Genomic DNA, 17,611 nt, shown 5'->3' with positions numbered 1-17,611 from the left:
ATACAGCTGATGCCAGAGGATACGAAACCCTAGGGCGGGCTCGCGGGGTTAGGGGAGACCGGGGCACGTTGGCCCGATTTTTTTACATTTTTTAATATTTTTTATTTATGCATAGTTAACTTTATGAAATTATTGCTAAATTATAGAATGGTCTTTCTAAATTTGGATGGCAATAATTAAACTTGAATATATGAGTTATAAATTTAAAAAAATAAATAAATACTGGGCATATGACAGGTGGGCCAATGTGCCCCTACATCGGGGCAAGTTGGCCCAGCGGCTGGGGCACGTTGGCCCATGTATTTTTTGATAAGGTGAACTAGTATGATTAACTAATAGTTATCAAGCTAATAAAAATAAAACTAATAGTTATCAAGAAATATATTTCAATATATGTAACCATTTTACTAAAACAACGGGAAATCTTTAAATTATTAGGATTTCTGGCGTGCTAATACAAACCAGTTGACTTTTGTGACTGTACAGATACAAAGGATCAGCACAATTATTGCTCTTGTGAAATAGTTCGCGGATTTCATTGTTCACACATGTCTAATGAGCACAACGCTTGCAATTTGTGCACTAAATACATTGTGGTCCGGGCTGACCGTCGAAAAAGGCACACTTTAGGCACAGTGAATCTCCATCTTCCTATATCGGACGCGCGTATTTTATTTTTCATAGCTCCAGTTGACATGCGTTACATTGTGATACTATGTTACGTTCAAGAAGATGTCTGTCTTCACCACTGCGCTTATATTTTAGTAGCATCTGTGAATTTAATTGAGTCTTTGTGTCTAATCAGTTCAGACGCAACCCAACGCTCCCAAAGACGACTAATCGCAGACCCATCGGCACCTCTGGAGTTGACTATTGAGGCAAGCTTACCCTCAAATGTAACATAAAATACTCCATATAAGTGGGGAAGGGGTAATCCATCTTTCGAGATTATGAAATCGTAATCCAAGTCTTCCTACTAAAGAGGCAATAAAATGCGTAAGTCCACTCGACTTTTTTTTTCATTTTTCTCGGATGAACTGCTTAAGCACAGTTCCATAAACAGTGACATATATGCTAACCAGAAAAATATAAATCTAGCTTTGGAGAAGGAGGAACGTATGAAATGCTAATATCAGGCAATATGACTTGTAATGCTAATTTCATGCTACGATAAATACCCTAATAAACGTATGTGTTGGTCCAAAAGGGTAGCAAAACTTAAGAAAAGGTACATCCCCACATTATTGTTGGCAAGCATGCATTGTAACCGATTTGAAACAATATTCAATCATTTACACCTGAATGACAGCTCATTTGATTGTGGAAGAGACCGTCTATTCAAAATTAGGCCATTTTTGATGAAGAAATGCATAGGACGGGACATGTTAGCCCGGGTGGCCAACGTGCCCCGTCGTCGCTGGGCCAACCTGCCCCATCGCCATGTTTACAATAAATTCTATTCGTTACAAAACTCACTGAAGCAATTTAGATTGTATGCCACACAGAAGTTATCCTTAAACTATGACCTTTAATTATAGTACTCAACTATTGCGTCCAAATTGATCAAAACTTAAATAACACACATTTAACCTGGGAGTAGAATTTTACTGAAACACGCGCAAATACAATTAATCGCTACAACTTGTCAAAAACTGCTCCACCAGTAATAATGTTGTTGTGGAGAAAGGGGAAGTGTGCTACCAACCTTCCGATAGATTTCTAGCACGATGCAGTGTCTATTGTATGAATTAACTCGACTGGGCCATCCTGCCCCTATGGCCTACGTGCCCCGGTCTCCCCTACTCTCCTGGGCCGGAGACTGAAGCAATGAGATTATCACCTCTGCACCGCAGAAGGGGGAGGACAAGGCAGGAAAAAAGGAAGGAGGCGCCGCCGCGACAGGAGCCCGACGACGCCTCCTGGGATAGGATAGGGTTGGAAGGGAAGAGGAATCTCGCACTGCCACAGAGGCGGGCGGGTCCTACTATTAGCGAAACAATAATTTAATGTTTCTACAAAAAAGAAAGATTTTCCCATGAGGAAGAAAAATCCTACGATTTTTTGTAGATACAGCTGATGCCAGAGGATACGAAACCCTAGGGCGAGCTCGCGGGGTTACTCTCCTGGGCCGGAGACTGAAGCTATAAGCTTATCACCTCAGCACCGCAGAAGGGGGAGGACAAGGCAGGAAAAAAGGAAGGAGGCGCTGCAGCGACAGGAGCCCGACGACGCCTCCTGGGATAGGATAGGGTTGGAAGGGAAGAGGAATCTCGCACTGCCACAGAGGCGGGCGGGTCCTACTATTAGCGAAACAATAATTTAATGTTTCTACAAAAAAGAAAGATTTTCCCATGAGGAAGAAAAATCCTACGATTTTTTGTAGATACAGCTGATGCTAGAGGATACGAAACCCTAGGGCGGGCTCGCGGGGTTACTCTCCTGGGCCGGAGACTGAAGCAATGAGCTTATCACCTCTGCACCGCAGAAGGGGGAGGACAAGGCAGGAAAAAAGGAAGGAGGCGCTGCAGCGACAGGAGCCCGACGACGCCTCCTGGGACAGGATAGGGTTGGAAGGGAAGGAAAGAGGAATCCCGTACCGTCACAAAGGCGGGCGGGTCCTACTATTAGCGAAACCTGGAAAAACCATTACTGTGCCAGTGATTTTAGAGGATTACCCTGTGAGGTACAGCTGATGTCAGTGGGAACCAAAATTACCAATGATGTTTTCAGTCGAAAACACAGCATTTTTAATTTACAAAATTTGAGGCAAGCGCTCCGATTGGCCGCGAGTTTACCTTGTTGAACCTTGTTGCTCTGAACAACTCCTAACCTCGAAATACCAGACATCGCAATGTATAAATGGCATCCGGCAACAGGGCAAACTCGCGGCCAGACGGTGCGCTTGGCTCAAAGTTTCTTTGGTTAAAACATGGTGCGTTTTAGACCAAAATATCATTGGTATTTTTGCTTCCTACTGGCATTAGCTATCTAGGGTTAAAATTTCGTGACAAAATTTTTCTCCAACCTGTATAGTCCAAGCAGCCCATTATATGTCAACCACCAACTAAAATATTTACTACTGTAGGACTAGATAATGTTTAAACATTTTCGTCAATTAACCACAAGTTATGCGTTCTAAAAATACGGCTAAGCAATTTTATTTATATTCGCTAGTGCTTGCAACTTATTGTGGAAGATGAATGCTGTAGACTTAGTAGTTTTCCCTGAGTTACCAAGTTCATGAAGTTGACAAAACGACTAATTTTATGGCGCACTGAGTCATTTATTGCACTGGCGTGTCTAATTTTTTTAATTTATAATAAAAAACTGAAATAGAATTTAAAATAAAATGTTCTTTAATTTGACGTATTGCCATTAATTGAGCATGCACACAGGTTCAGATATAAATTTTCAAAGTACAGCGGCACATCATTTTGACGCCGACAGTAGATTCAATCAGCACGCAACAATGGAAAAGCACGTTCCTGAAAGGCCATGCTTGTGCGAGTTCGTTTAGTCACGAGATTATAACTAAAAGTATAAAGAGTTACACTCCATGGCAACACAGTTCGTCATAATCAAAATGTGTTAGCATCCAATGCTTGGAAAAATAGGCATGCGGTGTAACAATCGCAAGGGAAACCATGTGCATCGATGAGTGGCCAACTCACAAGGAAATACGGCTGAAAGGCTACTCACTAGTATGTGATTAGGTTAGAATTTGAGTACCTCGAATTTACCTGAAGAACATACTGCATGAGCACATTGCATATCGTTCTATACAAAATTGAATCACAGACTCCAACCATGTTGACCACCACATTTGTGCTCAATATTCCGATGAGATGTGGAGGCATTCCTTGCCAAAAGTGCAAAATAAAATTATGAACCTGTAAGAAATAATATCGAAGGTTAATGGGGGAAAAAGGAAAGAAAATGAAACATCTTTACAAGGGCCAACTGTCTCCAATCAACTGACCTCCTCCATGGATGCTCGCATTATTGCATCAAAAATCCTCTGGCAATGTGTGCGGTACATCATGAGGAAGGAGGATACGCGGTCAGCCGGCACTCCGTCCGGAAGACACAGGTCCCTGATGCTGGGGAATTCAGGAAGGTGGGCGCTCAGCTTGTATCTCGTTTGACTGAAGCCATTCTGGGGTGTAAAAAGATTCCTTCTCAGTTCCAGTACATAAAGAAACTCACGACCAATATTTCAACCCTTAACGTCTTCATCAGGTTTTCACATCCCCCTTAGGACCAGAGAAGAGTGATCAAAGTGATCTAAATTCTGATTGGCGATTATTAATTTTAAAAATACTTAATTCATACACCTGTTATTCACCATATAGTATATTTTATATTGCATAGTTTTTACAAATAAATTTCTTTTTTTTTGTAACATTATTGCACATAATGGAAAATACCTTACGCTTAAACCTATTATGTACAACCCATCCATAACCATTTTATGGCTGTGCTTATGCATCCTTATGGAATAATCGCAACATTGTATCTCGGCCTTAACAATTTTTTTTGTTTACAATTTATGTGAAGTATTTCAATTTTTTCCAAAATACTACCAATGCATGCATGCAAGTAATCATGTCAGATTCAAGGAAGAAAGTTTGGTGGCTGCATTTGGGCTGAAGCAGAGTCTGGTCAACTAAAAAATTCTCGCTTAGCTTACTGCCAAAGCGGTGAAATTTGAAGCGGATTTTTTTTTAATTAAAAGAAATAATGGTAGGAGATAAAATTTTCACAATTATTTCATTGGGACTGAATTAATGGAGGAAACCGATTTTAATTATACTTTGGAAATATTCCGGATACCAAACATATTCTACCCCAAATCACAGCCTACAAGTATTATTAATGACTATCCAAAGCTATTTCCTCAGAGAATAGGATATAATGACAAAAATATTACCTGCCGAATGGAATCTCTTCTGCCCTCAGATACACTGAAATGAAAATGAAAGCTGATAAAAAATGGAGTACCATAAATTTGCTTCTTTAGTTGTTAATTTGATTAAAATACCAAACGATTTTTCGAAGAAATTATTGGAAATGTATCATTTACTTTTTAAAGCTAACTTAAAATCACTATAATAAATGTGATAAAATCATTGCAATTTTACAAAAATACCTTACTATTTCTCTGTTTTTAAAATCGTTGCATATGGAGCGTTTGCATCCAAGTTACCTACAATACCACAGATCAGAATACGAATCGAAGTCTGGTCGATTCAATACTCGAGAGTTTCGGTAAATGTTTTCACGAAACAATCAGCAACATAAGACTCGTATTACAAGAAACAAGATGAAGCACAAGTCAGAGGAATTTTGTATGGAAGCCAACTGTGGCCACCATCGTTTGATTCTAAAAGCAGACTGCTGAATGGTAAACGTAGTTTCTCTTTTATCCGCTAATCACCTTAAGCGAGCTAAATTGATGTTATGCTCCAAAGTAGTGGGTACCGATCGATCCAGTTCGATTTCAACAGCCGCTTGTTCATCAATCGTCTTTTCTTGCTCCTCTCTAATGGCGACTATTTCTCACGACCTACGCATTTGGACAATATGTCGGAAGTACACACATTAACATTCAATGGCGTCATTCTTATCGGGAAGTATAGTAGATTTTAGATTCAAGTATATGTAATGAAACCTTTTATTTTGTATAATTATCTTATTTCGCATTTATTACCTTAAATGAGAGTTTTTATTTAAATAACTAACATGAGATCTCTTTGTTGAAAAATGCGAAAGCCATCGTTTCAACTATTCATTTTATTTTCACACTTCTCACCTTATACCGTGCTCTCCAATGATAATAAATATTTTTTCTGGAAATTAATTTCTCCTCCAATTAATTAATGGAGTCTCTCTAAGCGCCCAAACTTTTCTTGTACACACTTAACGCTGTATCATTATTAACAAGAAAAAAATCACGGGTGGAAATATCAAGTCCATGATCCCTCCACAATGAATCGTCATTCTTACATGGAGCTCGGGAAGACTTAGCTGTTGATGGAGTATTTTTTAAGAGTGAATTCTTGAATTTTACCATCACCCCATCGCCATGAACAACATCACAAAGTCGCACACTCAGCAAGTTCCCTGAGAAAGCTACAAAGGAACAGAAAATTTTATATCTTTACCAAACTCCTATACCTCAATCTAATGGTATGGTATGGCATTTGGAGGAGGCGACGGAGAGCTAAGGTCATTTGCGCCAAGAGGGAAGGGCAGCGAGGGAAGAGTGGAGAGAAACATGGCGTCAGCATTAGCATATTCTTAACAGAAGGCTACAAGGGGACCACTGCTTAACGTCCCTTCCGACGGATGGAGAAACAGAAACAGAGTATCAGAAACAGCCTCCACATAGCACGGTAGGAAAGCCTATGGTAAATCTCTGTCACCGCTGGTATTTGAGCTCGGGTCCACGATGTGGGAAGGCAACATTCTAGCCACCACACCAACCATGTCCCCACGTAAGCAGTAAGTACAATATCTAGAGGAAATATGATGTGATGCCTTCCTGGAGGATAGTGACGTCATGGCAAAATTAGCACTGCCGGAACGCACTTTCCTTAACGTTTATAGAAGTGAAATATTACTTTGTCTTTTCATTACAAGTTATAATTTACATTTTATCACAAAATGTTTTGTTTTGGTTACGAATGTATATGTTAGAAATTTTGGAGAAAAAATTGATAAAAGTGTTATTTAACTAACATGCCTTTCGTTAACCAGTGCCGGAACGGCATTCCGTCGCGTCCCGGCACCATGACGCCACTGCTGGAGAACTAATACAGTAAAATCTCCTCGGAATTTTGACTGAGTTAGCATATACATGCCTGTCGACGTTTCGATACTTCTCCATCGTCATCAGAGCTGCTTGATGCCAGGTGGTCGGGAGGCAGGTTTATAACATTCACAGGTGGCTGAGGCCGGTTCTGATTGGAGGAGCCTGGAATGATATTCCCAGCCATTTTGATGATGGGATCCTTTATTTTCCCTCAGGTTTCGCCCTCGGTCTCTGCTGAAAGGTTGGAAAAATGCCAGGAAAAATGATTCCGGGCTCCTCCAACCGCCACTGGCCTCTGCCACCCACGATAACATACAGACCCGTCCACTGAACACCCAGCTTCAACCACCCCTGAGGACAATGGAGAAGTATTCCATCGAAACATCGGCGGACATGGAGAGCCTATTCTGGTCGGAGCCTCGAGGTTTCTGTGCGCTAAAAGCAAACTTTACCAGTGTACAAGATGTGGTTCACGTCGTCGGTAGAAAATTTTCAATTTATATGAAACAATGAAGCCAAATCTTACTCTTATCGCAGAGGGCATTTCTCTCGGGTTCTCTACCGGGTCAAAGTATCTATGGTCGACGTTTCGATGTTCGAATGGTGGAGATTTCGAGAACCCAAGAAGAATTCCTCCAACGAGTTCGCCGGGAAAGCCCGTGATCTTGTATCACTTACCCAAATCCTTTCTTCGAGTAAGATACTTCAAAATAGACTGATGTCTCTCGGATGGCGATGCCGTAGTAATGGTATCGCGACTGGCCTCTTGTGCCTAACCTCCTCGTCGTCAACAGAGGAAACTGCTGGCGGATGATCTGCAAATATGCCCGAGAGGAACATGAGGGAAATTTACCGTTATTGTGGAAATTAAATGCTCTTAAACAAATGGACTTCGTGCAAATAATAATCAATAGATCACTGCAGTGATATAAATACATGATGGACATCATATACCATAATTAAATAATTATTACATCCATATTTGCATAGCAAATCAACTATTGGGGCAGCACATTAGAGGAAAACGAATACAGCAGTAACAGCATCAGGAAGAGAACTGCGTTAGGAAAGAAGGCGTTCATGAACATGAAGGAGCTTATGAGAGGATAGTTATGTGATAGTATAAAGAAAATGCTTGTGAAGAGTCTGATCTGGAGTTTACCGCTTTACGGTGCCGAAACATGGACATTTAGGAAGGAGGAAAAGAGAAGACTGAGGCCCTGCAATTTTGATTGAGAATTAAGAGGCGGGTGCAGTTGAGTGTGTATGGTCACCATAAATGTTTTATAAAGGGTCACAGAATTCTCCACTGACGCGATTCCATTAATTCCCTCCACAGTGGCACTTCAATTGCTAGGATACATGTCATATACGCTACGCGGTACGCAAGAGATACGCTACGCGGCGAATGTAATCGTTTATTGCTAAAAGGAAGCTCAAAATATAATCAATTAAGCTCAATTAATTTACATTAATCTCAATTATATAACCAATAGTTTGAACAAAAATAGTTTCTATTGCTAATAAAATCAACTGATTTGGGCGTTAACTGGTGGAACGATGAAATGTTCATGGTGAAACAAAACCCAGTGCTATTCCACAGACTTTTTATTATTAGGTGTGAACTAGTTTCGACGTTTACACTATCATTACACCGTCATTATCAAGACTAACAGAGCAATAGTGCACAACGTCCAGCCTTATATACCCAACAATAGTGTGAGGGAAGGAGGGGGGAACTAAAAGAGGAGGAGGGGGGTTGGGCATTGTTGGTTGAATGGAGGGTTAAAAAACAAAGTATAAAATCTGGGGGGGAGAGGCAGATAGAAGGCCAGGTGGTAACGAGGTTAATGGGGAGGGGAGGAGGAGGATTGTCAAGGAAGAAGTCATATTTTAAAACAGTAGATAAAAAATTAGAACATTCATACAGTCATATCATATGACAAATTTAAAATGATATAACATGCAGTCATATCATTTAAAATTTTGGTGTTACGTGCAAGAGTTCATTTGGTGATTTCTAAAATTTCTAAAATATCCAGTTTTGCACTTTTGTCATGTACATGAAAAAGTTTAATATTAAAATCACTGTTGTGGCCGGATTCGGACGGGTGATTAGAAAAATGGGATTTGGAGTTTGAAAGACTTTCTCCTCCTCCTCCTTCCCTCACACTATTTTTGGGTATATAAGGCTGAACGTTGTACGCTATTGCTCTGTTAGTCTTGATAATGATGGTATAAACGTCGAAACTAGTTGATAGCTAATAATAAAAATGTGGAATAGTACTGGGTTTTGTTCCACCATGAAAGTTTCCAAAGGAATTCAAAGACAAATGGATTGACACCTACCTCCTCCTCCTCGCGCCACTAGTGACCAAATTTGGAGTGCATTTAATGGGCGGGGACCGGGTTCACGTTAGGACTGCTACTGCTATTGAGTGGAGCCTCCTATAGTAATATAAACTCTATGACCACCATGTCCGCAATGTGATCATGAGCGTACCTTGCCGAAGCTAGCGGCGTTGACGGGCTGCAGTCCATTGGCGGCGCAGAAGTGCACGTAGTGGTTGTAGAGCGTGCTTCGGGGAATGCACACGCCGTCCGCCATCTCGTAGTTTGCCTCGAGCCAAAGCAGCGTGGCGGGGGTGGAGTGAGGCCGCAGGGATCCCCCACGCCCCCCAGACACGCCCCGCAACACCACCGCACCAACTGGGGGCAAGAATAATAATAATAATATGCCTTTATTCGGGCGAGGTTGAGACTAAGAAGTCCCCTCTTCCACCTAACCCCTCGATAGCGTCAATGTAAACATATTAAAAAATGGCATATAAATATTTACAATACAAAAGATATACAATATACACTGTTAGTGAAATGTCAAAAAAGATAATTATGCGTGAAAATTTTGTGTAGAAAAGATTTCTGTTTGTGGGAAAAACATGAGGATAAGGGTGTAATATCCTTCAAATGGTGACAGTCAAAACGGGCTGAAAGGAATACTTGCACACGATTAAAATAGATATCTATATGAATAATACACTGTAAAAGGTCTCAATATTCCAAACACACATGAACGACTGGTTCATGACTACCTTCAGAGTCAATATGGATGGAGTGGATCTGATAGTATGGTATATGGACGAGGCGAAAGCTGATATTATTTACGCCATGAGGGAGGGGTAGTTAAGGAAGGATGGAGAAAAAGTCAGAGTTGGAATCAGCCTACTCTTAACGAAAGGCGCCAAGGGGACCACTGCTTAACGTCCCATCCGTCGGACGGAGTGTTGCGTTGAAATTTCTTCCACGCATAATTCAATCAGGGATTGGACAGTCTCTAAAAATTATCTGCCACAGCCGGGATTTGAATCTGGGCCCACGGGATGGGTGGCCACCACACCAACCCGATCTCCAGTGGATCTGAGGAAATTCTAAATTCCCTCGAGGATCTGAAGACGGAATTGAGCGGGTGGTCGAGTTCTTGGGGGTTGGCACGGCCCTCGAATTTGTAGTCTTTTCCCAAGGATGGATCTGAGACCTCTGTTTGGAGCCGAGTGGAAGGGATAAATCAGAGGCTACGTCAATTCTGCAAGGATATTGCAGCCTCCTCCGTTTATATTTGGTCTTAAACCAATCGTGTCGGAATCCTCTGGACCGTTCTCGGAGTCAATTACACGGCCGAGTCATTTTGGCTTATAGTCAGCAAAATATCTGAGCGTTGAAGGTCTTTTTTGTGATAAATAATAGGACAGATGCATGTCTATTAAGGAGATCTTAAATCATGAAGTAACTATTCCTTTCAAATGACGAAAACGTGTTAGAAACACTCGTATGACTCATGTGAATAAAGCGAAAATTACAAGAGATTCAGATACGAGTAGGAAATGCCTTGAGGCATATAAACTTTCAAGTTTCATTTTTTTCAAGAACTTAAAAGTCTCCTCGGTTGTGCTCATTTGGAGAAAAAACTCTCTTTAATAAGTGACTGCTAACGGAATTCAAATATCAAATTCAGAGTTAGCGAACTACTTCTGGAATCTCCTTTTGTTACAATGAATGATAAAGAGCGTTTGAACCATCATGTGAAGACGGGTAGAGTGTAAGGTGAAGGGGAGGACCACCGCAAAAGCTATCCCGATTACAGAAAGTCAACTTTGATTGTTAGGCATGAAAAATAACGAGATTGCATACATTTCTTTCGAAGTATTTACCTAGTGAAAATCCTAATTTTCCTCCTTCTTTTCGCTCAAAGTGCACTTTTTTATGAAATTGCATTGACAAATGAATCATATGGCCCCCGACTTCTCATTATTACACGCTCTAAATCCAGTCTGCAATCACGTAAGCATGTCCAATTACCTGCGTTCCCTCGACTTCCAAAGCCACCCAAACCTAGTCACTAAACTATTCCACCAATTGGGGTCGTTCCCTCAGACTCGAAATGGCCGTCCAACAAAAGAATTCGGTCGATGGATGAATAAGACAAGTCATGGCGAAAAAATCATTCCAAATTCAGCCATAATGTCATACATTTAACATGAAAAAAAATGCTGAAGTTGCCGCCCACTTTTCATGAGCCAGTGACGTCACTGAAGATCTGACTCATTGACCCGAGCTTTGATGGATATAATGGCTCATTAGAGTGTTAATAATAACTAACCACGTGAGGTGCACGCGCGAGGCCGAGAATTACCGGAGAAACAATGAGCCGCACGGCAGGACAGTCACATCATTTACTCATTAGCGAGAGGGTTAACGCCTTCCATTTTTTGCCGCAAAATAGCTCGGTAAGCAGGCGAAGGATCTAAAAACGCAAAAATAGGTGTTCGTCTGTTTTAAAAACGCTATAACAACTAATAATAATAGAACATCTGTTGACGAGCCTATTTTGGTTGCCATTCTTGGAGGATGTCCTTGAGGCACCTAGTACTCCCCCACCACCTACTACAAGTCCGGCCGCCGAGAGTTGTCCGTTGACAGCTAGAAGGAAGGGGTAGGGGGCAAGGTTGCCAGGTAGGAAAGGGAAACGCCCACATCACATGTAAACAAAAGGGTTCCGTGAAGAAAGCAGCCAGAAGGGACGACGAGCGTGAAGGATCCAAAGGAAGAATCCTTTGTTTTGGCGATTCGCAGAATCTTCCCAAGAACGCTAAAAGATTACAACAGAATTTACCACGATCTAAAAATAATCTTTATCTTTACAGTTTAATCAATTAGTTATTTTTTACTCAGCATTATGAAAAACGATATGCAAGAATCTAATTAATTAAGGCACTCACTGCACCCCTCACCCCACTATCCGCTCTTGCCCTCCACCGCCATTCGCTTCCCCTCCTCTTGCCCCTCCCCTCTTCTGCAGACTTTTAAAACTTCGTGAGAGACACATCCCTCAAAAAAATCCTTTTGTATGGCAGACTCTGGAGGAGGTCTTTTGAAGGGCCGTCTTCTTCATTAGGTTTCTAATTGCCTCAATTTAGTTGAAATAAATTGACGAGTTTTATACTTATTCTTTGCATTTGCTCCTCATTCCCCGTCAGCTGCAGTTGGAAAGAATTTTGTGTTGACAGGCAGTCATGTAAAGTAACATCCGCATTGAAGACATTACACCGCACATTGCAAGGTCTTGAAGTCAGAGGTATAGTTATTAACTCTAAAATTCCAAATTTCGTGAATATGCTAAAGCTAAAGCAGTGTATTGCGCACGTCATTGTTTTCACCCCATGTTACTTCCCGTATACAACGATGGACTCTGTCGATGCTTACGGCATGGAGAGGATATGCAGCTAAAGGCAGAGGCTCATTCTTCTATTCCCTGCTCTATTATCTATTTTGAGCCTTGACTTCAGACATTAAAGATGAAGTTTTAAGTTTTTCCCTGTGGTGAATCAAGCTTTCCGGCAAAGGCGGATTGTATTTTTATTCTTTATTAATGTATTTTTACGATTTATTCTTAATGGATTCTTGAAATTGAATGCACAAACAATAAGAAAATAAAAACAATAGCTAAAATGAATTAAATAAAATTTCCACCATTTGGAAATTGCTCTATCGTAATAAATATCACTGAAATCGTTTTCAAGGATGGTTTTAGGTGTGTATTTATGGTAGGGTACTGTATTTCATATAAATTCATATTTTAGAGCTGACTTCTGGTGGATTATGTCACATCTTTGAGATATTTTTCCATTTTGGTGGGGTAGGTTTTCGTGATGTTTTGTGTACTAGATACCTCTGTGCAGGTAGGGTAGTCTTTGTGGGGTAAGTTAGTGCATCCCCTTGAGATGTGCTATATCTTTTCGGAGGCATTATGACATTTTCTGCATTTGCTATCCGATACTTTTGGGTTTTCGATTGTATATTTTTCATATTCCCACTCCCATTTCGCTATCCCGGTCGTGTCCGCGTCCGTCCTCGTCGTCTCCTAGCGACGCAAATGCTCAGTATGCAGCCTGTCTTTAGTACCAACCCTCCAAGTTTTTACCAACCGGCCCCATCAATAAAATGGAACTCGCGGGTATGTACATACATACCTATAATTGAAAACGATATTACTCAGGTGTTGAAACATTTTGGCATCCAATTCCAACTGCCGTGAACAAACTTTATTCATCAAAAATCATCAAATTAGGTAAATATATAAAAAGTTATTCATGGCGTAATTATTATGTTTTTACTTTCTCTTGAATTTCAAAGGGTATGCTCCGCTAGTTAATGATTTTCAGCAACTCCGCCAGAAGATATATATTCTAAATCCTAAGGTACATATCGGTCTGCAGGTAGCTTTGGTTTTTCCTCATTTTACATTGCTATTTTATCTGCTACTGCATCAATACAACGTATGAATACCAAGGAAAACACTATACGAGTGGTTAACGTACACTGTACGAATTGCACTAAGCCATAATATTTCCCTCAATTTTCAAAAATATAGGCAACGATGGTGATTGCCATCCAATTGAAGAATTCATTTGAGTTCATCACTTTATCCTTCGTAGGTTTCCTCATTTAAAAAATATAAGAAACAGTTCTCTTCTGTTGAAAATTTAAGACGGCAAACGTTGCAGATAACATAATGAAAAGACCAATAATGGTCGAAATGATAATATGAATGTACTGTATCTTCAACAAATAGACTCAAATGATACCAGCATGCTTTCTAAGACTTTACAATCCAAATTTAAGGTGCACTCGAAAACACATCAACAGAATCATAGTTAGAAAAATCTAGCTTTTTCTTTTGCCGAACACTGTGGACACTTGCAGTTCGGTGGCCGATAATGGAAAACATTTCAAAGTACCCTACCACTATGGTTTGGTGACAGGCATCAAGCAAGTCGTCTCTAAGTTTACTCTTAATAAATCCTGACTTGTTTATTCCTAATAACATATTGCTGGTTTTGATAAGAAATATTTCTATATCTGGAGATCGAAAGAAATATCGACGCATAATTCGCATAATTTCTAGATTTTTGGATTTTTCATGGAAATTCTATTCGTATAATTTGCTATGATGTTACATCAACAACACGAAGATATGATTTTTGTAAGCGTTTGACTCTCTTACACTGTTTTTTTTTCACTTCTAGACTTTTCTCGACTTCTTACACGGAATGAGCAAGAGAGATTCTGCTACATTATCTCTCATTTTTACTGGCACAAGACTTCAAGTAATAAATTCCAGCAGCAAATTGGAATGAATATAAACGGGTACAATGGCTAAAAATACGTCGCACACTTGACGCGGGCATGTGTAAAATAATAATAATGGTGCTGTATAATCAATGATTAATCAGTTCACTCCTAGCGATGCTTTGCATTGAGCCTGGCTCTATTTCCTTTCACCCATCTCTGCATCATTCGCCTAAGCGTTACAGATGCTAGTCTCTCGCCGATCAAGTTAAAACGGATGAAAAGGCGCCGCGGCGTTTGCGCATGCGCCAACCTGTCGCTTGGAAATCAACCTTCCAAAACACATACACCCACTCCGTTGACTTCATGGTGCAATGTCGTTTTGCCCTGCTTTCTCGGAAACATAAAATGTATGATTGAGACTAGATATATAAATGTTTAGCTAAAATCAATTTGGTTATTCCTAATCGTAGATTATCCTTAAGTTCCGCCAGTATCAAATGAATTAATGGATTTTAAAATATATATAAAACGGCCGCCCCACCTGTGATTTTAGAAATAAGAAAAGATGATTATCTTTAAGGTGTCTCACCAATGACAGTTACTATTTCACCAGCTTAACAAACAATTATTAAAAATAAACGATGAATATCTAACAGCCACCCGTCTACAGCAACATCGCATATTGACATCGGACGCATTAGCTCTGAGAGGTATTGCATACCACCAAGGCACCATGGAAAACAACGACTATATCCCGTCTATGAGTCCCGCCAAGAATATTCGCTCTCCACTTTTCACATATGTGTGTCACCGGTCGACAAGCTAAAAACTTTTATAATTTTATCATCATCATCATCATGAGTCAAGAATTCTAAGAGTGTTGAAATAAAAGGTACTTGGACTCTTCCACGATAATTTAATGCGCAGGACGCGTTTCGGCTCACAGAGCCGTCATCTGGTACAAGAAATTGTGGTACACGAGAACATCACCTTTCAGGAAGATGTGGGAAAAAGACTAATAGTGGGGAGACAGTAAAAAATATACAACTAAAGAGATACGGAAAAAATTCGGGGTAGAAGGAGGATTCTAATAATAACTCTAGAAGAATGAAATTGGGAAAAGAACTACAGAAATGGGAAGGCCAAGGGAAAGAAGAAGAATAGAAAGGGCAGGCTGAAAGAATGGCCGGATGTTACTGGAAATGGAGAACTTATTCCCACCGCCTGATTTGGTTGAACTTATTCAGAAACCTAAAGATTGCTTTAAGGCAACACACAATTCCTCTCTCCTATCCGCTAGCCTTTACATGGCAACAGAGAATAGAATGAAAAAAAAACAAGAATAAGACCACAAAAGTTTAATAAACGAGGTAAGTTTAGCCTGAATTGTGACAAATACGTCTTCCTTGGGAAACAGAAAAAGTTCTCGAAAAAGTTTCAGATGCGTCGAAGCCTAAAAAGCCCTCTTTACACCTGGACTCCTTGGCTCGAATGAGCCATGTGACAAAGGAGCGAGTAATTTTAGCGAGATCGAAGTTGGGAGCCAGCAAGAGGTTGTGGTTTGAGACATCAGGACAGCGTTGGAGGGGGCAAGTGAAGGGGGTGGAGACCTTGGGAGCATCCCTTCTCTGACTAAAATTTAGGGTGGCGTGAGAAAGGTGGGAAAATAGCGTCCGCCATTTTGTCGCTCACCCCATGCAAACGTCGGATACCACCGCGTGAGAGCGCCACCTCCTTCCAATAAGTGGAAAGGGGACCCCGCCCCCTCTGCCAAACACCGTCGCTATGGAGACGGATGATTCTGCCACGTCCAGTGTTGCCAAGTGTGCGACACCGCGGCGGAGGGCCGTTTGTTTGGAAATGGTCTTGCCGGCGTGGTTGGTGGCAATCCAATTCAAGGACCTCTACGTCGGCAACTGCACGGGATGGCTCATGATTGCACCATTCCCTCACGAAGGATCCCAGCCTTTCCCAGTGAGTTGACAGTAGGAAGAGCTCTCGGGTTACACCAGATCCATGGGTTGACAGAGGAAATTGACTCTTGTACGCTATGGAAAACCCGAAAACTCCTCCTACTATCATTTTCTTTTGAGCCTAGGAAAAGTTTTCGGTACTGTCACACTCGATGACATGCCCCAAGATGACAGCACGCTCATTGACTAGATGTCAAGTGCAGGGCTTATTGTATACCCTTCCGCTACGCTGAATTTTATTACTATTAAAGTATTCTACCGATTAAGGGAGATTTCCCTAGAGTATTTAAGAAGTATATTGGCAGCCTCCCCTTCCTTCATTTTCTTCCCTCTTCAATTCACAGTGAGGTCTACTCCCTTTCATTATTCCATCTAAAAAGTCCTATTCTCTTCCTTTCTCTCCCTCGTTTATCTAACATTCTACCCTCGTAGCCGTTTCCAACATCCCCTTTCTACTAAATACTCCCTCCATCCATACCTTCGGTCTCCTCTGTACCTCATCTAAAAGCCTTCTCTCTCCCACCATTTCCAGCACTTCGTCGTTCCTACTCCTCTCCGTCGACTTCACCTTCTTCATTCTTCTCCACGCCCACATCTGGAATGCCTCCACTTACGTTGCGGCAACGTAAAGCGCTACGCTTCAGGTCAGACTCTTCACTAAGCTTTTCTTTAAACTCTTACATTACGATCCTCTCTAAATTTTATAGGTTACCTATAAAATAACAAAAATTGAGGTATACTTTTAATGGGTTTTCAACAGGTATTCTGCTGCCAACGTTCTGATGACTAAATCCGCCATCGTTTTCAGGGCGTTGAATCGCTAAGGCCCTGAGGACGATGGTGACGTTAGCCATCACAACGTCGAGAGCCGAATACTTGACCTTTAGGAAAACCAACGAGAATCTACCTCTCGGGAGCAGAATACTTGACCTTTAGGAAAACCAACGAGAATCTACCTCTCGGGAGCAGAATACTTGACCTTTAGGAAAACCAACGAGAATCTACCTCATTGGTTCGCCGGGAAAGAACTAAATCCTATTAATATCATAGTGTCAGAACCCCATTTTTGGGGATGAGGAAATGGATAATGAGAGAAAAGATGGCTATATGGACAAAGACTTGGTCATTGCGGTCATAGCATAATTTCCAATGAGATGTAACCAAAATATTCCATTTTGTACGAGGAAAAAATAAA

General features: G+C 40.9%; 1 protein-coding gene across 1 annotated transcript in view; it reads right to left on the bottom strand.

Annotated features, from left to right (window-relative positions):
- LOC124171201 (transcription factor RFX4-like) overlaps positions 1–17,611 on the bottom strand; it is a 52,457-nt gene that overhangs the window by 8,330 nt on the left and 26,516 nt on the right. Inside the window, exons 2-6 of the mRNA XM_046550341.1 lie at positions 9,318–9,523; positions 7,493–7,629; positions 4,931–4,964; positions 3,980–4,156; positions 3,741–3,890 (exon numbers count right to left, since the gene is read on the bottom strand). Of these exons, the coding sequence (XP_046406297.1) occupies positions 3,741–3,890; positions 3,980–4,156; positions 4,931–4,964; positions 7,493–7,629; positions 9,318–9,523 (704 nt within the window). The remainder of the gene's footprint in view (positions 1–3,740; positions 3,891–3,979; positions 4,157–4,930; positions 4,965–7,492; positions 7,630–9,317; positions 9,524–17,611) is intronic.

Source organism: Ischnura elegans, chromosome X, assembly GCF_921293095.1.
Source record: "Ischnura elegans chromosome X, ioIscEleg1.1, whole genome shotgun sequence".
Classification (NCBI taxonomy): domain Eukaryota; kingdom Metazoa; phylum Arthropoda; class Insecta; order Odonata; family Coenagrionidae; genus Ischnura; species Ischnura elegans.
Note: the sequence above shows the minus strand (reverse complement) of the source record. Positions and strands in the feature narration are given on the sequence as shown.